The sequence below is a fragment of the Stomoxys calcitrans genome, chromosome 2 (assembly GCF_963082655.1).
Source record: "Stomoxys calcitrans chromosome 2, idStoCalc2.1, whole genome shotgun sequence".
Lineage (NCBI taxonomy): Eukaryota > Metazoa > Arthropoda > Insecta > Diptera > Muscidae > Stomoxys > Stomoxys calcitrans.
Window position 1 is genome coordinate 69,659,343 of NC_081553.1, and position 24,269 is coordinate 69,683,611.

The following is a 24,269-nucleotide window of genomic DNA, read 5'->3' on the forward strand; positions in this document are numbered from 1 at the left end:
AACTGCAGTCGCGAACAGCGTTTTATAGAGAAGAGCCGAACGTCTCCGGCTCTTACATAAATACTGAGTGCCTATGATGCACTCAGTATTTATATATAAATAACCAATGGCCATACGTTCCCGCGGCGATCGGTCCTATGGACTGAAACGAGCTTACTCACATATGGAGTTTGACGAGTAACGTCACCTCCACAAACAAATGTGGCTACAACAACAACAACAATGGACAAAATTTACAATTTGAAATAAAACATACCAACGGTTAACAAATTCAACCCATAATCGAAACTTCTATTGATATCGATAGCTTTTTATTAATCGATACGAATAATTAAACATGCATCCCTCGAAACCGATAGTTTTGTCTCGACTTCGTTTTCTTCTGGTGTAGTTTGTTTTTACCAAATTTTTTTCACTGATAGTACATACAAAATTAAAAGAAAAACGCGTTTTTTCAATCAGTTAAAACGTTTGCAACGCAAAGTGTTCGAATTGCTGTATTCCTACGTTGAAATAATAATAAAATCACTATGGCCAATGCTACTTTACCGCCACGTAAAAATCCGACACCAACACGAATTTCTAAACAACATCTGACTCCAATTCAGACTTTATTACAAATGGGCTTCCAAAAACATAGGGCGTAAGTTGGTTAATAATATATATGATGTCCAAGGCAACTAGCAAATTTAAGTTGAATAGGGAATTTTGTTAATTTTAGTTGTCTACCTGATTTTTTTTTGTTATTGATTTTTATATGTGGTGTGGTGGGGGGAGGAAAGACGACCTTCTTCTTGGCAATCATGTCATTCACCTTTGAATGATAACAGAATAGTTGGAAGGGAAGTTAACCCACAGACACACCTTTTGTTCAATTAAGAGCACGTTTGTGATTTAAAATTTTTAAAATCTAATTTTTTCTTGTTTTGGGGGTGGTGATTTTTCATTAAATTTTGATCAATTTAAAACTAGTTTTTAAGATTTAACATCGCATGAACTTACAAAACATTTTTTAATAACAGTGAAAAGGCCTTAGCATCAACGGGAAATCGTGGAGTGCAAATAGCTTCTGATTGGCTTTTGGCCCATGTAAATGATAACACACTCGATGAATGTACACCCCGAGAATATATACTCTATGCATGTCCCACAGGACCATTTCTTCAACAATTGGAAGATTTTTGGACAAAATCAAGACAGTTATGTGGCTGGAATGGAGCTCATAACTATGTGCCGCACATTACATTGGTTTCCTTCTTTAAGGTAATAATAATTGTTTTGCGATGAAGGAACGTTGTTTTTTTATTAATGTTAATTTGTTTATTTTACAGGCTCCTGATGAATGCTCACTGCAATTGTCAAAAGCTTTAAAGCAAGTTGTTGACATGACCGGTGCTCTCTTAGACCGGCCCATAAAGCTAGAACTTTATATGAGTCAAAATTTTATGGGCTTCTTTGTTGCAGAAGACGATGCTAATTACTTGAAACGTTTGGCTTTGCAATATGTCAAGGAAGTTTCCAACTCAAGTATGTTCTCCTCATTGCCTATTTCCCTGATATGTTGCTAAAACTTTATGGGATGATGGTTTACTTCTCTAATCGGGTGCGTTATTAAATGGTTTTTTTTTTCTCTATTTTGTTTGTTTCTTCCCATTTTTTCTCTTTTCGTATTTTCTGTATGTATGTTATATATATTTATTTTTTATAATAATAATGCTAAACAAATGGATTACCCACAATATTTATGTTTGTTGATGTTAACCAAAACAAAAACATACTCATTTTGCTTTTTACGCCATACATTATTATCTCATAACTTTACTGGCAACTATAAAACTTGCATCTAGTCATAAGCGATACATATGAGCAACTTGATGCTATAGTTGCTTGTTTTCCCTGGTGTGGTGCGGTTTCATCGGGAAATCGTTGTATACCGCGTAGCAGTCGCTGTAAGCTAAATCTAATTTTATAATGACATATACCTATTAGCTTTTGCTATTTTTTTTTCATGCTAAATGTCATATCTTATTCAATGGCCTAATACTTAAATATTAGAATAATATTTATACTTTAGCGTTTTTTTATGGTAGCAGCTTATCTTTTTTGAAGCAAGTTCTAAACAATAATTATATGTTTTTTCCCTTTTTTTCTTATCATTGAGAACCTTTTATTAGTGAATTTATGTAAAGGGTGATTTTTTTGAGGTTAGGATTTTCATGCATTAGTATTTGACAGATCACGTGGGATTTCAGACATGGTGTCAAAGAGAAAGATGCTCAGTATGCTTTGACATTTCATCATGAATAGACTTACTAACGAGCAACGCTTGCAAATCATTGAATTTTATTACCAAAATCAGTGTTCGGTTTGAAATGTGTTCAAATTTTGACAAATTTTGTTCAGCGATGAGGCTCATTTCTGGTTGAATGGCTACGTAAATAAGCAAAATTGCCGCATTTGGAGTGAAGAGCAACCAGAAGCCGTTCAAGAACTGCCCATGCATCCCGAAAAATGCACTGTTTGGTGTGGTTTGTACGCTGGTGGAATCATTGGACCGTATTTTTTCAAAGATGCTGTTGGACGCAACGTTACGGTGAATGAACACATTTCGAACCGAACACTGATTTTGGTAATAAAATTCAATGATTTGCAAGCGTTGCTCGTTAGTAAGTCTATTCATGATGAAATGTCAAAGCATACTGAGCATCTTTCTCTTTGACACCATGTCTGAAATCCCACGTGATCTGTCAAATACTAATGCATGAAAATCCTAACCTCAAAAAAATCACCCTTTAGTATTGTGACTCTCACTGATAAAAAATTTAAATTTATCTTTGTATTCTATTTTAGTTTTCTTATCATACACAATTTACAATTTGTTCTATTGACAAGCAGTGGTTTTGGATTTTTAGTTCATTATTTTTTTTTGTTCGATTTATAGCATGAAAAATATTTTAAAACCGCAAATGCAAATTTTTTGTCCATGAACATTCCATTAAGAGACAAGGGTAAACCGCATATAACAAACGTGGTATAAAGTTTTCCTCAAATATTATAATTAGAGAAATATTCGGGTGTGTCTTATGAATCACTTTCACATTTCCACCATAAACATGTAACATGTTGCTGTTGTCGTAACCACATTTTCATGTGAAGGTGGCGATCGTCGTCAAGTTGCTGCAGGTGAGCAAGCTCGTGCCGGTCCATGACCGATCGCCGTGGAAACAAGGTTGCTATTGGTTATTTAAAGGCGCCAATAACCCGCCTTACCATATCAAGCATCATAGGTACTCAGTATTTGTGCAAAAGCCAGTGCCGGACCGGATACCGCTGATTGTCCGTGACTGCTGTTGCAGCTACTCCGTTTGAAGCATTCCATTATACGCAACCCATAGACGCGCCCGGTAGCTCGCAGCCAAGTTTCTCGTAACAGCAATGAACAAGTTCGGACCTCAATATTCCAGGTTGTGTGATGCTCACAGCACTCCCTCGCCGGGAACATGTAACATAATTATCCCCTACTCTTACATACTTTTAGTTGGTTAAACTTAGGAGTGATCTTGGACAGGATAGCTAAACTGAAAGTGTAACATTTGGGGTGCACCGAGAAGGAAAACAAATGTAAGACACCAATCCTATGACTGCCGGTTGTACGTAGCCGATAGAGTCCTTCATCGCTGCTACAACAACAGCAACAACTATGTATACAGCCGTAGACTTGAAATGGGGCTGGAACAGGGTTGCCAGATTTCCCAATTTTTTGGAAATTTGAAAATTTTTTAGCTTCAAAAATAGCAAAGTACCGATTTTTTATCTCTTTTAAAGCCTATTTTTGACCCGTTATATATATACTCCCTATATGTTCCAAATCTTAAATAATTTGGACATAGCTGCCATGAAAATCGATCGTTTCGACACCTATATTTGCCATAATTTAGGGAAATTCGGTATACAGAGTGGTATGAGACCCTTGACATCCACGCCAAATCCGGTCTCAATAGCACCATATCTCGAAATATATACAATTAAGGCCTATCTCCTGCTTGATCACATGAATGAAGCAATTTTATCTGATTTCGCAAAAAATATTGGAAGATTGGGCTATATTGGACCCCTCTATATGCGTGGTAAATATGGAGATCACATAAAGTGTATTTTTTACCCGGGATAAAATATATACACTATGGCTTCAGCAAAACTTAAGACATTTTTACTTATTTTTTTTTATTAAAATTGCATTTTATTGTTAAAATAAAAATTTCCTATTTTTTGCCGATTTTTAAAATTGAAGTGCCGAAAATGCCGATTTTCGTCCAAAGTAATCAGTCAGCCGTGGGCCTGATGAATCCGAGGAGGCGGAAGAAGCCCACGCCCACTTGGGCAATGGATAATACTCTAGATATCCGACACATAGGCATACAGATTAAGTATTAGGCAGCCACTGAGGCTATATAGAGAAATAGAGGAAAGGAGTAGATCATACCATCGCGGTATAATTTGAGCGAAGATTGGAAACCCTGTGTAGTATGGAAGAGGTTTCGGATCGGATATCTAAGACTACACTTGAGGTCGAGAACGAGGCACTGCTGCACACTTTTGGATTGTCGAAACTCTGGTATTGTCATCCGGAAGTTCAAGCTACACTGATAAATCAAAGCTAGAGGATAGAGTGGGCTTGGGGATCTACCACTACCACCAAAGGATTAAATGCTTGACCTCGAATGCTCTCTTATTGTACCCTAAAAAAAAATGGTATCCAAATTTCCGATGGGGTACCTAGGGGGGCCGCCCCACCCTTAAACCAACCAATCACGACAATATGGGACTCAAATGAAAGGTATTTAGGATAAAAACGTATCTGATATCCAATTGTCGGACCAAGCGTTAGGGGGACCAACCCAACCCCCAAAACACCCCTAAATCGGACATATTTACCGACCATGACAATATGGGACTCAAATGAAAGGTATTTGCGAGTAGAATACGAATTTGATATCCAAATGTGGAACCAAGTTTCTGGGGGCCCACCCCTTCCCAAAACAACCCCCAAACAGGACTTATTTACTGACCATGGCAATATGGGGCTTACATAAAATGTATTTGAGTGTAGAATACGAATCTGATTTCCAAATGTGTATGCCAAGTGTTTAGGGGGCCGCTCTTCCAAAACAACCCCAAAAGTGGACAAATTTACGACCTCAGCAATATGGGGCTCAAATGAAAGGTCTTTGGGAGTAAAGCAGGAATCTGATATCAATATTCGGGAAAAAGTGTCTATGGGGCCACCCCACCCCCATAACACCACCCATATAGGACGTATTTGCTGATCTTTTCAATGTGGGGCTGTAATAAGAAGTATTTTAGAGTGGAAAACGAATCTGATATATAGTTTCAGGACCAAGTCACTGAACGGCCGCCCCATCCCCCAAAACACTTCCCAAGCCGGTCATATTTGCTACTATGGAAATATGGGGTTCAAATGAACGGTATTTAGGAGTAGACCATGAATCTGATATCAATATTCGGACCAACTGCCTAGGGGACGTCTTACACCCATGACAACCCCCAAATGGGACAGATTTGCTCACTATGACAATTTGGGTATTAAAGGGAGTGGATCTCGATATTGATAGTTTTTTGGGCCCATAGCCCAAACCGGACATATTTGCTGACTTTTGCAATAAGGCATTTAAATGAAGGTATTTGAGATAAGAAAACGAATTTTATACCCAATTGAGGCCAATAAATGACATTTCAGAGTAGAGAACGATGCTGATAAATTTTCAGGGCTAAGTTATTGGGGGACTAACCGACTCCCCAAAACACCCATAAATCGAACATATTTACCGACCAGTCAATGTGGGGCTCAAATTAAGGTTTTTGAGAATAGAAAACGAATCTGATATCCAAATGTGGGACCAGGTATTTGAAGCACAACCCCTTTTCCAAAACACCCCCCAAAGATTACAAATGTTGGTGCCAAGTGTTTGAGGGTGCCTCATCTCATAAACTCCCCTTAAACCTATGGCAATATGGGATTGAAATAAATGGTATTTGAACACGATGCTGATATTTTTTTAGGGCCAAGTGTCTAGGGGACCATCTCAACCCCGAAAAGATCCCAAATCGGACATCATGACAATATCCGGCTTTTGAGAATAGAGTATATCAAGCACCCAAACGTTAATGACCCTTAACCCTCCGAGCGAATTCATAGACCAATAAAGATCATATAGGATTCAGATGAAGGCATTTATTTTCTTATGCTGTTAGTCAAGCGATATACATATGTTTTTTTCATAGCATGCTATTTCACTAAAGGCTCTTTAATTGTCGAAAATTCATATAGAAAGCATAATTTTGTTCCATATAAAGTAAATGAACGTGCCTTTTTCTGCTTGCCCATTCATGGAGGGAGTTTTAGATATAAATACTACTACCCCCTATGAGAACTTAGTTAGCTGTAATATTTTGTTGCATATAAAGGCCTTTGCAGAACACTTCCTTACTCACTCACCTTTCGTAAATTGCTGGTAAATTAGTTTTCTTGCATATAGTATGTATGTTTGTAGGTATGCACATCTCCGTAAATTATTTAGTATTACTTGACACACATGTCCTTTAGTTTTGGCCACACTTACCCTATAGTATAGAATTTAGGTTGTGCTTTTCGTTTTCTTTGCATTCCATTTTAGTAGCGCTTTTGACACTCTTACTATCGCCTATCTTTAAACACAGTCGTGAATGAGTGGTCTGGTTTTTCCCTTTTTCTATACATAGCAAGACCACAATACGAAGTATAGTATAATTTTGGTTGCGTTTACATATATAGATATATACATGCATATATTATAACAAATAATAACAACTTGCCTATTTTGTGTGCATATATGTTTGTCACTCTGTACTATTATTGTTGTTCGTTCTTTTTCTTTCCTCTTTTTTTACATACTGCAATGCAATGCTAACAAAATACAAATCATTCTCCTCGATAAACTGAAACAAACGAATAGCAATTTCGTTGGAGCCACACGTGAAATCTTTGCACCTGACTTTAGCGTATCAATTTCCGCAGAGCCAATTCAATGCACTGAAAACTTTAGTGGAATCACTAGACGCATCATGTGCCTCCAATTGGGAATTGCGTCTGTATTCGCGTGATCCCAGATTGGCTACAAAACAAGTACATACCCCAATTTCATATACTACACGTACATGTGTTTTGCCCTTTTTGTTGGTTAGTGGTTTAACATAAATCTTCTCGCAAAGAGACGTTTGGACGTTGTGACCATCAAAAGGCTGAAATACCAGAAGAAGAAGAAACGACAACCGAGAATTATTTTTGCCTAATCTATGATTAATTGAGTGATTGATTTTATTTTTTTTATTTCTGTTCTATTCGATAGGTGCAAAAAGTTGTCTATCCCCATAGTCCGCATGAAATCGATGAGCTTGAATTGCGTATTGGCGATTATATTTACTTGAATAGTGACGCTGTTGACAACTCATCGGACGGCTGGGCAGAAGGCATCTCTTGGCTGACGGGTGCTCAAGGTCATTTGCCGGTTAACTACACCGAAAGAACAGCAGAATCGGATGCTTGGACTTTACATCGTGTGGTTCGTTTGTCTAAATCAATAACTCCCTCTTTGACCTCAAACGAAGAGTGTGATTTAGTGGATGGTCGCAGCTTATCAACTGAAACAGAGGAACAACTAAGGCATCGCGATTCAACTCAAAGTAGGTTAATTCATTTAATACGTTATTTAAAAATACTATGCATGTTGAACTATTCGCACACCACCCTTCCCCCTAGTTGGTATCCATGCTTCGGAATTTATTGAAGGCTCATCTTTTAACGAGGATTCTGAACAAAGTGTTGAGAAATATCTACGCAAAACATTGAAACCTTGTCTGGATTTGCCTACTATAGCAAACAATAACACCAACAATCATCATCAACAACAACAGCAGCAGGCAACACCTTTGATAGAAATTACTCCCAATAGTATGTCGACACCAAACGCTAGTGGTGACATTAAGGTGGAACCACTACAAATAGCGGCTCCAAAAGCTGATGATACACTTAGTCAACATTCGGCTGAAAATTCCGTGTCCTTGTCTTCGAAAAATCGACGAGTTTATGTAATGCGCCATGGAGAAAGAGTTGATTTTACCTTTGGCACTTGGATACCCTATTGTTTTGATGAATTCAATAATTATATGCGTAAAGACTTGAATATGCCAAAAATTCTTCCAAAAAGGTATGTGTAAAATGCAATACATCATGTTTATAGTAACAAGTGAAAAAAAAACAAAATTCGTTCGGACCAAATCCTAAAGACTCATCACCATAGATTCTATTAAAAATTTACATAAATTATCGCAATTTTTGGGCCATCAAATAAGCGAATCAATGAGGTTACTAGAACCTTTGGAAGTCCAAACCGAGAATTAGTTTATTTGGGAGCCGCGTCTATTAATGGACCTAATATGCTAGTATTTAGTATGGTATTAAAGGTATCGTAACCGCGGGAGACGAAATGTGACGTGTATCTTCGTCTGCTTAGTTGTTGCGCAGCAGAAAGGCGTTCTCAGCGTCCACCACCGAAAGCCTATTCACCACAAAATATACGGCTGTGTTTTAATATTCACCTCTTCTTTAAAAGCAAAACGTTTGTATCATTTAGCAAATGACCGAAAATTAGCGTCCCCACCGGAAGCCCCTCCACGTCGATTACGTTTGAGGATGTGGATGTACTCCTAAACTGCACCAAATGTTGCGATTTTAACATAAGGTTGTCGGCAAAAAATACATAATTTTCATACCCCACACCACTACTGTGATACAGGGTATTATAACTTAGTGAATTTGTTTGTAATACCCAGAAGGAAGACAGATAGACGCGTTGATAAGTATACCGATCGACTCAGAATCACTTTCTGATTGGAATTAGCTTTGTCCCGCTGTCCATGTTAATTTGTATGCAAAGTACGGATCACAATTGTTGCCTTGTTCCTAGAGACGAATTCTATTGAAATTGGAAAATACCGGTTGAGATTTGGATATAGCTCCCATATATATGTTCGCCCAATTTGGACTAAATTTTGACCGAAGGATTCTCTTATAAATCTCTACATCAATGGTGAATTTCATAGAAATCGGTTCAGATTTAGATATAGCTCTCCTATATATATCGCCCGATTTTCACTCCTAGAGCCACTGCAAGCGCATTTATAGACCAATCCTCCCACAATTTTGTACAACGCTTTCCTCAACGACTACCACAATATTCTAAATGTTTGCTCGAAATCGGATCAGATTTGGATATATATATGTTCGTCCGATTTTGAGAAAAATAGCAATAAAATGCTCATTTGTTTACGGCAAGGATTTTCACTGGACTCCAACATTACTGGTGAGTTTCATAGGTTCAGATTTTGATATAGCTCTCATACATATATAGCGCCTGACTTTCACTTCTAGAGCTACTGCAAGCGCATTTATTGACCAATCGTCCCAAATTTTTGTACAACGCTTTACTCGACGACTGCCCCAATATCTAAGAAATTTGTTTTAAGTCGGTTCAGTCGGTTTAGATATAGCTCCCCTGTATGTATATGTTCATCCGATTTTGATAAATATTGCAATAAAGTGCTCATTTGTTAACCGATTCTCTCGAAATTTGGCAGAAAGGATTTTCTTATGACTTAATATTATTTGTGAATTTCATAGAAATCAGATTCAGATTTAGATATAGCTACCATATATATATATTGCCCGATTTTCACCTCTAAAGCCTTTGCACGCGTATTTATCACCCAATCTTCTCAAAAACTTGCAATACGCTTTCTTCTGCGACAGCTACAAAACGTGTGGGTTTTCGTTGAAATCGGTTCAGATATGGGTACAGCTTCCATATATATGTTCGTCCGATTGTGACTAATTTTGCAATGATGTAGTAATTTGTTAACCGATTCGGACGAAATTTGGCACAAATCGCTTTTGACTTTCGCCATTGGTGTTGAGTTTCAAAGAAATCGGTTCAGATTTAGACATAACTCCCACGTATATTTTCGTTGGATTTTTAGTAATATTGCAATAATTGGTCTTTTCTTAACAAATCCTCACAAAATTTGACACAAGGGTTTCTCTTATGACTTTTTGATCACTGGTGAATTTCTTTTTTAATTTTTAATTTAATTTGCTCATTTATTAGTGAAGTCGTTAGACCATATATGACTAAAACACTACAAAATTAACAATTCATTAAAGTTTTCTTAAAAATAAATCAGGAATTAAATACTACTCAAAAATAGTTAATCTCATAAATTTAACTAATATTACCAAAAATAATTTATAGTACATATAATAAAAGTTAACATTAAAACTTCTCTTAAAAATAAATCAGGAATTAAATACTACTCAAAATCAGTTAATCTTCAATATTAAAAAACATTACCAATAATAATTAATAATAAAAACAATAAGAAGTTAAAATTACTTCAACATTTAAAATTTTATAAAAAAAATTTTAAAAATAAACTTCTGAATTTCCAGAAATTTTACAATAATAATTTATCAGTTTAACTCGCTTAACAAAAACTCGTTTAAAAGGTGAAAAAAAAATATAAGATTCATCAAATTACTACGCCGGAGTTTCGTCAAAATCTGTTCAGATTTAGATATATTTCCAATCCGGGACGTAGCCAGGTTTTTGATTTCATCAGTATGTCGGTGAAATTTTTTCATTGTCGCTAATTTTTGCTCTCAAACTAGTTTTATGATTTCAACAGGTTATTGTTTCTGTCGTTCTATTATTTTAAATGACTTTTTTCCATAAAATTGTATGCAAGCAAAATAAAAACATTAAGCAACAACAATTGTTAAATATTTCAAAAAATAAATTTTGACCAATTTTTAAGATTAACCATCTACATTCTGCTTAATTGATGTCGCTAATTTCTTCTCCAAATTTAATTAAAATCGATGGAAAATTAGCTTTCGATGGAAAAGATATCCGTTGAAAATTACATCCAACTATTGTCGCATATGCCTCCAATTTCCACCATGTCTTTAAAAGTCCAAAAGTGTCCCTAATTTATTGGAGATAAAATAAGAAAAGGTGGTAGCACTAAAAATCAGAAACACGATGAGATATCTACGTTATTGTAGTTGTAACCTTTTTCTTTCTTTGCAAACTTATTAATGTCAAATGACCTGGCTGCTTACGTGAGTGTAGTATAAAACTTAATATTTTTACGATTACTTCAATACATGATTTCATTCATAAGGGCATTCCTCATTATTTATTCCTCATTATTTATTCCTCATTATTATTTATGATAAAATTTTAATAAAAGTGTTATATTATCAGAGATATTTTTGTAGTTTTTCAAAAAAGTAATCGTTAAAAACATCTGTTAATGCCCACCTTTTTGTAAACATATAATTTGTCTCGCCGAGTTTCCTTAAAGATTTTAGTACATAACACAAAGAAATTATTATTCGCAAAATCTTTCCAAGAAAATCAAAAAGTAAATTTTAAAATGTTTCAAATAATATTTCACTGTGCTGAAATCTACGGCCAATGCCAACAGAACAGAATTTTCGTCCTTAATCAATATGAGCTCCGTATCAATTGCCTTAAATACTGTATTGTAAAATATGGAGTTCCAAGAAAAAAACGAAATGGTTTAATTTGAAATAATTATTTTAAAATGTAAATTATTCTGGGTGATCATTTCAGGGTTTCAAAGTCTTTAAATTAATTTATTTCATTGCTGATGTAATTCAAACAATTTATAATTAAATATTACTAATTATTCTTTAGAAAAGTTTTTCAGACTAACAACCAAAATCTTTGATTTAAAGACATTTTTTAAATAAAAATTTTTCTACAGAAAATTTCATGTGTAACTGCCTCTTGGAACAAATTTTATAAAAAAAAAAATACCAAGAAAATTCCATGAAGATTTTGGCTTTAAGAAACTTTTAATAACTTTTCGTTTAAAACAATCACAAAAAAATCTTTCGAAAAAATTACATTGCTATTCGGTCTTTAAAAAAAATTGCATTAATCTTTTAACCTTGACTACGTCCCTGTCTCCAATGCATATGTATTTCCAGATTTTCACTTTCAGGGCCTTTGCTAACGCAATAATCAACAGATCTTCCAAAATTTTGCACGACGATTTCGTCTATGACTCCTATAAAATGTGGGGATTTTTTGACATTCTACACTTAAATTTTATGTAAATTTTAGTTTCGAGGATTTAGCCTGCATACCCTGCATGTTGGTTTAATTTTATCAATGTTTTTGAAATCGGTTTACAAAATGGAATTTAAATTGGAAAGTCGGCATAGAAAGAATTATTAAAAAAAAAAGACAAAAATAGATCAGCTTGTTTTGGTGGAGAATTCGTGCATCCTAGATGTGTTAGAAATGTTTTCCATGCGGTGGACCCACTATATACGCAAAATCCCATGGCAGCCGATTGTACGTACCGGATTGACCCGATGGATTCCATCATCGGCAAGAGCTGCCGTCTCAGTGTACAATACTGCTAAAACAACAACTTTGTTCGCAATTAATGTTTCCTCAAATGTGTTAATGTTGGGGATCTAGAAAAGGTTGCAATGATTCACAGAAATGTCGAAATTGTACATGTGAGCTCAAGCAAGATGATGATTGTATTGTTGTTGTTGTAACCACATTTTGTATGTGTGTGTATTTGTATTTGCCTTTCAATGAGACAAACACTGTGTCAAATTGCATCGAATTCGGGTAATAAATGGATCTTTTATGGCCTTAATACCTTACATCGGGAGATCGGGTGGTTGGTCTAAGGGCAGCTGTGCCAAATTTCATCGAAATCGGATGAAAATGACAAATTTATTGCCTCAAGACTTTATGTCTGGAGATCGGTCTATATAGCGGCTATATATAATTAAAATCCGACTTTATGACGTAATAAGGTCAGGTTTATATACAAAGAATACGAAATCATCAAAAATTGATGGAAAATTCTGCAAGACTAGAAATACCCAAGTAAGTACCCAAAAAAGGTATTGATTGGGTATCTACCCATGAAAAAGGACAACTTTATTGCCTCAAAACTTTAAGTCTGGCGATCGGTCGATATAGCGGACCTCCTTCTTATAGCCAAGTCCGAACGGCATGTCGCAGTGCGACACCTCTTTGAAGAGAAGTTTTACATGGCATAGTACCTCACAAATGTTGCCAGCATTAGGAGTGGAAAACCACCATTTGAAAATTTGTTCTGATGGTCTCGCCAGGATTCGAACCCACGCGTTCAGCGTCATAGGCGGACATGCTAACCTCTGCGCTACGGTGGAATAGCGGCTATATATAACTAAAATCCGACTTTACGAGATCAGAAGGTCAGGTTTATATACAAAGAATACGAAATCATTAAAAATTGATTGGAAAATTTTTTTATACCAAAAGCTATAATGCTTTCGGATATAAATTTACGGGGTAAATACCTTTTGGGTATTTACTCATCGCGCATCTCTATTCATGGGCAAATTTGCATTTGCTGATATGCTAAACTAAAGGATCTTGCATGGCCGAGAGGTGACAGTGATTGCGTTCCAAAAGATGAATGTGGACTTGCCTATTTGGACTGCTTGAGAGGCCAAAGCCAGAAAGTCAGCTTTTGAGCTTTTGCTTGCGTAGCTTCAAGCCTATGATAATCAAAATGTAGCTGTCATAGTTTCAGCGGATGATGTTTTTGTTTGTAACAGAAACCCATGAAAATAACTCCTTATATTTTTAATATCAATCCATGATTAAATCACGACAACATTTAAAAAAGTTTTTGATAATTTCGTAGTACCAAAAATTTAAGTAACCGTCTTACAAAATATAATTCCCTCGAAACTTTACATTATTTTAGTAAATATTAATAATTGTTTATTTATATATACATTTTTCTAAATATATTTCGTTATTTTCTGGTTTATAGGAACAATATACCTGATGGTTGGTTAAATGATTCTCCGTTAACAAATATAGGTGTATATCAAGCCAGTTTAGTAGGAGAGGCTTTGAACGATGCGCGTGTACAGATCGATCATGTGTTTTGTTCGCCGGCTTATCGCTGCATTCAGACATGTATCAGTGCTTTGGAAGGTAAAAGAAATCATTTCGCTTATTAAATATGTATGTGACTTTGAAAATTATTTGCAAATAAGGCCTTAAATTGACGGGTAAACACAAAATTAAATTGGAACCTGGACTATTCGAATGGATGGCATGGTATCCCGAAGGTGTACCCGATTGGCTAACCAAGGATGAACTGAAAGCGGCTCATTATAATGTGGACACGGAATATCAGCCGTTTGTTACTGTCAACAATCTGAACGAGTCCATAAAAGAGACAACTGAGGAATTTTATACACGTAACTATGATGTCTTAAGAAAAATTATAGATTCCACATGTAAGTTTTGGTTAGAAATGCCCTAATGATTTGCTATACAAATATGGTTCTTTAATTGGTTTCTTTGTTTCATTCCTTTCAGCTGGAAATGTTTTGATTGTAGCTCATGCCACGACATTAGATACCTGCACAAGACAACTAGTAGGAGAAGCACCTAGAAATACAAACGAATTGCGAAAGGTTATACACAAAATACCCTATTGTAGTTTAGCCAATGTGGAGGAAATAGATGGCCAATGGAAATTAGTTGAACCCGAGTGTTTGCCAGTTACACATTCGAAAAATCCGCGTTTCGAATGGAATGCTTTAACTGCCACATAGTGCAAGTGTTTTGAAGAGTTTATCAGTAAACTTTCTTCCTAAATAACTTAAACGAAATATACATTTTTTTCAATAGACTTAGCTTGTTATTCTTTTTAGTCCACGTTCTGTTCGTTTTAAAAACAAATTGTAAACCTTATATTTTTCTAAGTCTGCCCTATGAGTTTATTTATACAAAAATTATACAAAGAGGTTGTGTTTTTAAAATATTTTTTTGTTTGTTTTTTTGTTGACAATTGAATGTTTTCCCTATTATCTTAAGGTGAAAAAAAGACATATTAATACTCTGGTCTCGACAATTCGACTATAATACCATACAATCCTAAAAACTGCCATGCTAGTTTAATTTATTCTTCAAAGCTGTACGGGTTTTAAGAAAATCGAAAACGACAACTACTTCTATCATCGATGACAGGAAAAAGGTGTATGCTCCCGTTGAAATGTTAAGTAGTGGCAAGAATTCCATCGGCTATAAAACTCAACCATAATATTTTCTTTAAAAAAAAATTGGACATATTTTTCTATATTTTACCGCTCTATATGCTCTAAAAAATAGGAAACATTTCTGTTAGTTCGTTAAAGTATGTGTAATTAGACAAATAATTCATTCCAATAACACAGATTTGTTAAAAAGTTCTCTATGATTTAAGAATTTATTTTTCCTTGACTAAGTTTTAAATGAGAACTAAACTTTTGTACATTTATTTTATAGTAGCAGAAAACTATAAATGTATCTTCCAGCAAAACTATTTATTTATTTATTTATCTATCGATTGTCTAATTTTCATATGGAATGATTCTAAAACATACGTAACACTTATATAACTTATATTTAATATTACGATTATTATTATTATGCATTTCTTATTAGCGAAGTTGGAAACTTCTTGTTAGCAATACTGCAATATTATAGATACGACATATTAATTAATAACAAATGAAAAAGGAATGCGTTTATTACTACATAGAATTGATAATTTTTTTTACAAATCAAAGGAAATGTTCAGACTGACTAAGAACTTTCAGATTATGTGAAAATTAAAGGAAATAAAACTTTGAATAAATAATATCGGTCCCTGTCAAAGCCTTTGTTTCTTTTTGTCATTTATTTAAGCAAATAAACAAGTGTAAGGATCTATTATGGGTGGCAAGTGTTTATCAATCAGAAGAAGACCGATTGGGCTGACTTCAGAGAGTATACCAATCGCCGCTTCAGTGAATTGCCACCCCCGAGAGGAAATGCCGAGTCATCATTAACGCTGCAGCCGGTCAAATAATCCAAATGCGGCCCAATTTTCCCGGCGCAGGAAGTCGTACTCGCAGACAAGCTTGATGGGATTCGTTGTATGGACGCCACTGACCCCAGAATCAGCGAGCTTAATCTGGAAAAAAACGGGGTAGTCAACGAACATAAGCGGAATTTGTGGCTGGAACATTTGGAGCAATGTAACTTAGACACCGGTTTAGGCAAGCTGTGGTCTACTGTTGAATCATTCTCAAACACCGGTAGACGGTATGACAGGACCTCATTCACTTTTGGCGAAGTAACCGTGACTGATCCGAAGAGATGCACCAGGTTGTTCAAGCGTCAATTTATTATGGATCCCGAGAGTGACAGGGCCAGGAGGAGAGCCGTTCGCCGTATTCGTGGTCTCGGAGCCTATGGACAGCCATCACAATTTACCGTGGGCGAAGTTACGAATGTCATCGTGGCGCCAAATCATCCAAGGAGTTGGGCTCCGACGGAATCTCTACATTGAATACGTTACTAACGTCCTCAACCTGTCTTTGACCACCCTTATTGTTCCTGATGTCTGGAAAATGGTAAGAGTGATCCCGCTCCTGAAGCCTGGAAAGGACCCTAGTTTGGGGGAGTCGCACAGACCGATCTCCCTTCTCTCACCAGTAGCAAAGACGATTGAGGCATTACTCCTCCCTAGCCTCGTAGGAGAATTTCAATTCGCCGAGCATCAACATGGATTTCGAAGACTGCATAGAACAACAACTGCTTTGCATGCCATCAACGCCGTGGCTTCAATCAGCCCAGGCCATGTGAAAGAACGGTCCTCGTGGCACTGGACCTATCGAAGGCATTCGACACGGTCAGCCATGCCGAACTATTTGAGGACATCGTCAACACGTCCCTCCAGCCAGGCCTGAAATGCTGGGTCGCGAATTATCTGTGTGGTCGCCAGTCATTTTTGGAATTTAGGGATAAGTAGTCGAAGCACCGTAGAATGAAACAGGGAGTTCCCCAAGGTTTCGGTTTTTTTTTCTTATATCTTAACAAATTTTAGCCCGATTTGAATGTGGCGTGGACCCATTGAACAAATTTAGATATATTTTTCAAATATAATAAAAAAAATATAATTTTCGCTTCTAATTCAGAATCTGGCGAAAACAGAAGAAAAAGGTGCATTGGCTGTTATTCCCTACTAATATTGGCGACCTGTGAGGTTTCAGGAATGTAAAACTTCTCCGCTAAGTAGTTTCGCTCTGAGGCCATAAGCTTAGAAACAACGCTGGTATTGAACCCCGTTTACACTGCTCATTAAATCTGGATTTAATGCTCTCGTCAGCTGATTTTATAATGGGAAAACACATGATCGAGCCATTAAATCCGGATTTAAAGAGAAGTAAAAACGGGGTATTGGTCTAAGCATTCCCCAGAAAAGTTTTAGCCTCTCCAGAATTTTAAAAATTACATTGGTTTCGGCAAAGCTTGCTTATTTTATCGCAAGGGTTTTTAGCCCACCCCTTCAGACCTATCGACTGGTTTCACTAATGTCTGCGGCACGCCGTTTGGACTCGGCAATAAAAAGGGAGTCACCTATCATTGAGTTTAATGATGAATCGAACAGCACTTATTAGTATGAGAGGAGTATCCCCGCTATCCCTCTATGGAATATTCATGGATAAATTTAGCAATTCACGTGCATAGAATATACTGCAATTTTTAATTTCAGTCTTTATGGATCACTTAATGGACTGAGACCCCACAAAATACATATGTATATTCTTGACCGGCTTGAGAGTCTTAACTAAATATTTAAGTCTTATGCGACCGTTGCTTTTTTTCCGTTTTTGTAATCATCTGTCATTGAAAGCCCAAGCTCTCTTCCTTGGTACAATTGTACCAAGCTCACTAATTGTACCAAGCGCTTTAATTTAACCAAGCTCTTTAGTAAGCCGCAGGTTAATGACATCACCACCCTATTTCGTCGAAGATGTGGATTGTAAATACCGTGTGCGGTTGCAGAGTTTGGAAACACGAGTCGAAGTCCCGTGTAGTTAAACCCGCCAGCGAGTGAAAAATATGAACAGCTCAGAGCTTTAATGTGATGGAAATCACAAAAATTGGGCAGGCAGACTCAACGGTACTTTCATTACTACTGCATGGTTGAAAGAAAACAGTTACAAAAATATTAAACAATATCGTGTTGTTGTTGTGACAGTAATAAAGGGTGATTTTTTTGAGGTTAGGATTTTCATGCATTAGTATTTGACAGATCACGTGGGATTTCAGACATGGTGTCAAAGAGAAAGATGCTCAGTATGCTTTGACATTTCATCATGAATAGACTTACTAACGAGCAACGCTTGCAAATCATTGAATTTTATTACCAAAATCAGTGTTCGGTTCGAAATGTGTTCATTCACCGTAACGTTGCGTCCAACAGCATCTTTGAAAAAATACGGTCCAATGATTCCACCAGCGTACAAACCACACCAAACAGTGCATTTTTCGGGATGCATGGGCAGTTCTTGAACGGCTTCTGGTTGCTCTTCACTCCAAATGCGGCAATTTTGCTTATTTACGTAGCCATTCAACCAGAAATGAGCCTCATCGCTGAACAAAATTTGTCAAAATTTGAACACATTTCGAACCGAACACTGATTTTGGTAATAAAATTCAATGATTTGCAAGCGTTGCTCGTTAGTAAGTCTATTCATGATGAAACGTCAAAGCATACTGACCATCTTTCTCTTTGACACCATGTCTGAAATCCCACGTGATCTGTCAAATACTAATGCATGAAAATCCTAACCTCAAAAAAATCACCCTTTACACGTACATCGAGTCGCCTGTCGATGGACAATGATGAGTTCTAATGGTCATTCCGGTTCATAGAACCAGCTCCCATGGAATTAAAACTATAAAGAAATGCTTTTCAAGGAATGTTCACAGTTTTCCGACATTTTTTATTTTTATCAAAAAAATCAAAAACCACAAAATACTTTTTGTGCTTCATAACGAAAGCAAAACGTTGAACAGCGTATATGAATACCTGATAGGAAAATTTAGAAGTAACTTAAATTAGGACGAACAATGGGTGTGTCTGTAAAAGACACTTTATTTTTTATTTTTTTTAATATGCGATATAAATCACGGTAATAGTTATCTCGGTTCATCTTTCATTACCTTTCGATGCACATTTTGATTATTTCTTTAGTTTTGATCCTACACCATTTATATCTTCAACAGACAAAGTATGTACGTCTTGCGCAATTGCGTACGCCACTACCCAATATTTAGGCAAGAAAATGACATTTCAACTACGTCACGTGCAAGAGACAGCATTGCACTCTCCCAAAACAACGTTGTGCGATAAAAATGTCGGGCTTTAATCATTCTGTAAAAGTTCCCACTCAATATAAAAGAGTAGCGGCTGTGCTAAAAACTGCACTGGAGAGAAAAAAATCCCTAAAAACATTAATATACGAAGAAAAACATGCGGTACGTAAATAAAAACACTTTTCCATGTTTATAAGTTGCAATATATTTGCTTCCATCTTCTAGCGTTTTCGTGGCATGCAAGCTGTTTTGAAACAATACGTTGATAACAGGGGAGCCATAGACGAAGCTATCGAAAAGACCCAAATATTACAGGAGAACCCTCGTTTGTGTCCATCCCTATGCAAAGTTCTGGTGACTGAATTAATTCTGGGACGAAAGCAACTTAACGGTGAATCCAAACCCGTGCAGACTGTACGTGAATACAGGGATCGTTTGATAGAAGCTCTAGGGGGTGATCCAAACTCTTTGGGACAAAAGAAGAAAGGCAAGCATTCCACCATTATACAACTTTACTAACAGTCAAAATCAAAGATGGGCAAAAACAAACTGAATGTGGCCAAGAAAGAACAACTTGCTGCTGCAGCACAAATAAAGGAAAATTCACAAGACGTTCCTGCTGATTCTTCACAAGCAACCTATGTCTCTGAAGACTACGATAACAGCAGCACCAATGCTTTCATGTGGTTGTTAGCGTTCTCAGTCTTGATGTTTACATTTCCCTTTCTTACATTTTATGCGGTTCGTTCCTGGCTGGAAGAGTCATTTGACTTCGACACTTTCCAAAGAAATTGTTTTTCCGTATTGGCTTCGGTGTTAGTGGTTAATTTCATTGTTTGCCTTTATGTCTATAAAGCATTTAGCGAAAATGATGGTCCCACCCCAAAACCTTCCAATAACGCAAACAAAAAACAAGACTAAATTTGAATAAGAAGACAAAGTATATTTCTGCTTTAGTATTGTTATCATAAGTATCATTTTGAATAAAGATCATTCATACAAAATTTGTAACCAAAACTAATGATGATATTTTTATTGTCTCGTTTATGTAGATATTAAACCTCGTTATGTCCGCATTAATAGAAATTTACTTGGCATCAATGATGCCCTTGCTATGTTGGCCGATGAGCAATGGCGTAAAAAAGATCATCCACCATTTGAAAATTATGATGATTTCCTAAAGGCAATAAAGGAGTTGGAAGAGGATGAATACATGATGGATATGCATGTAGATGATTTACTTATATTCCATCCCAAGAATAAGCACTATTGGGCAAGCCATCAATATACTGCGGAGAAACGGTTTATGCTGCAAGACAAGGTGAGTTTTTGGTTTTTTTCATTGTAGTCTTCTAATTAGATGCTAATAGACTTAATGAGATCTACAGTTGCTTATGGAATGTTAAAAAGTTTGCTTTAGTACCATTCTCTATGAAGAGCAGAAGTACGCAGTTAAATGTGAGACCAACGATCAACAGCTAGTTATCAACCTTTATAAGACTGCTATCCATGCTACTGCATTTGACAGAGTTAAGGTTAGAAGCAATCGAACGCAGTCAAAAACTTTGTTTTGACAACAAGAAAATAACAAGTAGAAGCTTTGGGATAGTTTATAACAGCCGTCCATGCTATTGCAATTTGTGACAAATTCGGTATGCAGTCAAAATTTCCTCCTTGACTATATATGTATTAGAAAATACTCAATCATTGCCGATGTACTTCCGTTGTTCACGTGGCATATAACGTTTCAAGATTTTGAGGCGGATCTCTTCAAGATTTTCGCAGCAGATTAAGTGTATAGATCAGTAAGATATAACATGTCACCTGATGGCGTTATCGCACAGTCTTCAATGTGAAGGAGAGTTTGGAATATGTAACTTACTGTTTCATTCTGCGGGACTTTGAACTTCTTAACCCTAAATTTTATTCGACTCGCGAATTAATCTCAGTTTGAGTGAAGTTTGATGTGGTTAAAAGCTCAGCTAATATGTGAGAGGATGGTTTCCAAAAACTCTTGCTGTTTTCTAAAATTTACGAAAGCCATGATCCATGAAGTACAGATTAGTCCGAAATATCCCATTACGCCCGTCTTAACTGACCAATGAGTTGATCATGGGCATTCGATTTCAAGATTTTTCAATCGAATTGTATATTTTTCGAATGACGAGAGTCGATATCGAGTTTCATTTGTTCGAAATAATATTCGATTGCTCTATTGTGATCGAGAAGTTTTTCTTTTCATTGTTTATGCATTTATTTGCAAACATAAGAATTCAAAAACGCTCATGGTCAAAAGATTTCATTGTTAATATTGCTGTCGGCCAGAAAACGGCTACTCCGTATGGAGCCTTCCACTATCCGCAACCTGTGGACGCTCCCGGTAGCTCGCAGCTAAGCTTCTCCTTCCCGTGCAGGGTCGTAGTCTCGGAGGCATTATAGCTTTGAAGAAGATAAATATATCAAACCTTGCCATAGTCGTTTTCAATCAATGCTGGATTTAAGATTCTTTTTAAGAAGCCATTGTATGTCTGCCACTATTTCACCACTTCCAACTTGGTTGCTATTATAATATTCTTTTGGAAGCTTCTAATAGTCAAACGATTTCATTGTTGATATTGCTGTCGGCCCGAAAAGTTTGTTTGCAATTTGGCTGAAGCACAATTTGGCTGAAGCACAAAGTGAATTTTTGTCCAATTTAAGTGCCCAAACATGTGAATAAATTATAATTATTCTTTTATTTCATGACATAAAAACTTCGATGTCCTATTTTTAGCCTAGTTTCTTGAAAATGGTGAAAGTTTGTTATTTACGGTAGGCAAATAGCTGCGGGCAAACACTCGCATAAAAACTGTTCGAAGTTTCGAATAGAATTAATCGCTAACTGATGCCATAATCCAAAAAAGGCGAAACTCGATCGTTATGAGTCAATTGTGGATGCGAGAATTAGGCCCCTGGTATAAGCGAGCAGCGTTATCATGTCTCGAATATTATCACATCACATTCATCTGATAGGCGTTGCAGTTCCCTGAAGCGGTGATTGGTATACATCTGAATATCAACGTTCAGATTTGATGAGAAGGGATTAACGTATAGCATTTTGCTTTATTTAAAGGCTAACGTATACTATAAATAATTTTTAGGGGATATATGTATGGCGATATACACAGGTATTCATAAAACTTAATGCAGATTTATAGTAGGTTTATTTTACAGTTCTATAAAGGAAATCTGCCTATAAACCTACTTTAAAGCTGTATTAAGTTTTATGAATATTGGCATTAGATGTTATTATTCAAATCACAATACGTTTAATGGAATCACCCCCTTAATGTATTACTTTTAATTTATTTTTTTTAGGGTACTTGTTTGGTTGCAGAACTTCTAAGTCCACCTGCTGGATCTACAGTTTTAGATATGTGTGCTGCTCCTGGAATGAAAACAATACATGTCAGCAATGTTATGCATAATCAAGGCGTCATTTATTCGGTTGAACAAAATCCCGAGCGTTACAATATTTTGTGCAATATGACAAAAAGTGCCGGCTGTGAAATAGTCCAACCCATTAAAGCTGATGCTCTCACCGTAACAGCTGAACAATGTCAAGGTGTTGAATACATACTCGTTGATCCTTCGTGTTCCGGTTCGGGTATGCAAAATCGTATGTCCTTAGATCCGGATGAAAAAAATCCAGATCGTCTGAAGAAACTAGCTGGCTTGCAAATTAAAATGCTTTCACATGCAATGACTGCATTCCCAGATGTGAAGCGTATTGCATACTCTACATGCTCACTATACGAGGAAGAGAACGAACAAGTGGTACAAAGATGTTTGGAAATGAATCCATCGTTTAAGTTGTTGAGTGCCAAAAAGTCTTTACGTAACAAATGGCGTAATGTCGGCAATCAGGAGTATAAAAAAATTGGCAAAAATTGTTTATACACAAGACCATCGGATGATTTGGCAGATGGAATATTCGTAGCCATATTCGAGAAAACTACTTCGGAAGAATAGTTTACACATATATTTTTTATATAAATTTTTTATAATTCTTATCTTTGTTATACAAATAAGGTTATATATTTAATTATAAATATATATATTTTTCAAAAATGAAAAAATGTTTTCAATGTAGCCTTTAACTGAGGGAGTCTAATGGGGCGTTTTTTTCTTCTTGCAGACAAGGTCATGTATTCAATATAGAGAGTCCACCACTAGGTTGTAAATTGAGTAGGTTTGAACTGAACAGTTGACGCGGACGTGTGGTCTCTGTTTGCGAGACACATACTCATACAGAACTTTGATGACCCCAGACCAATAGAAACTGAGGCGGCAGCATCAAATCGTTGCAAATCTAATACTACCTTAGTTTGTCGTAGAAGGTTAACTTCATCTGATATAAAGAGCAATAGTGTACAACATTCAATTTGTAGCTGCAGTATCCTCAAAAGTGAGTCGCTTGGGAGTTAAATGTTCCACAAAATATTTACAGCGGTCAAAAAAAGTATTCATCATTCAATGTTTTTTTTTTAATAAGTCTACAAAAGACAATTGGAATAAAAACATATTAAACTAATGATGCAGTAGTGCTTGTGTGATATATATGTACACAATTTCATTGTTTTTAAAGAAAAAAATAGTATTTATTGGAACAAAAAGGGCCATTTTACAGCTGAACACAAAAAATTAAACAAAAAAAGTATTCATCATTGCAAAAAAACAAAAAAATAAATAACATAATTTACAAAAATTAATACTTTGTCATTCGACCACCGCGTCTTATAACTTCTTTTAAACGGTTTGCCATCGATTGGACTAATTTAGCGGTTATATTTTGGTCTATATTAGTCCATTCCTCCATTATCACCTGTTGCATTTGACTCTTGCTCGAAAAATTGCGCGTTCTCA

General features: G+C 36.1%; 3 protein-coding genes across 4 annotated transcripts; all 3 read left to right on the top strand.

Moving 5' to 3' along the window:
* Positions 1-361: 361 nt before the first annotated feature.
* LOC106080736 (ecdysteroid-phosphate phosphatase) lies at positions 362-15,872 on the top strand. 2 transcript variants are annotated; one of them, XM_013242242.2, is made up of 10 exons: positions 362-643; positions 1,023-1,263; positions 1,332-1,527; positions 1,848-1,949; positions 7,014-7,183; positions 7,407-7,740; positions 7,817-8,264; positions 13,993-14,159; positions 14,222-14,467; positions 14,550-15,872. In XM_013242242.2, the coding sequence occupies exons 1-10, from the start codon at positions 531-533 to the stop codon at positions 14,786-14,788; spliced, it is 2,256 nt and encodes a 751-aa protein (XP_013097696.2). In that variant the 5' UTR covers positions 362-530; the 3' UTR covers positions 14,789-15,872. The 2 variants fall into 2 exon arrangements, with proteins under 2 accessions (XP_013097696.2, XP_013097697.2); XM_013242243.2 differs by lacking the exon at positions 1,848-1,949.
* Positions 15,873-19,320: 3,448 nt separating this feature from the next.
* On the top strand, positions 19,321-23,486 carry LOC106080752 (28S rRNA (cytosine-C(5))-methyltransferase). Its single transcript, XM_013242278.2, has 4 exons — positions 19,321-19,526; positions 19,590-19,851; positions 20,417-20,685; positions 22,722-23,486. Exons 1-4 carry the CDS (start codon positions 19,404-19,406, stop codon positions 23,373-23,375), a joined length of 1,308 nt encoding a protein of 435 aa, XP_013097732.1. The 5' UTR covers positions 19,321-19,403; the 3' UTR covers positions 23,376-23,486.
* On the top strand, positions 19,815-20,385 carry LOC106080753 (uncharacterized). The gene has a single exon (XM_013242279.2). It carries the CDS (start codon positions 19,899-19,901, stop codon positions 20,283-20,285), a length of 387 nt encoding a protein of 128 aa, XP_013097733.2. The 5' UTR covers positions 19,815-19,898; the 3' UTR covers positions 20,286-20,385.
* Positions 23,487-24,269: the final 783 nt, after the last annotated feature.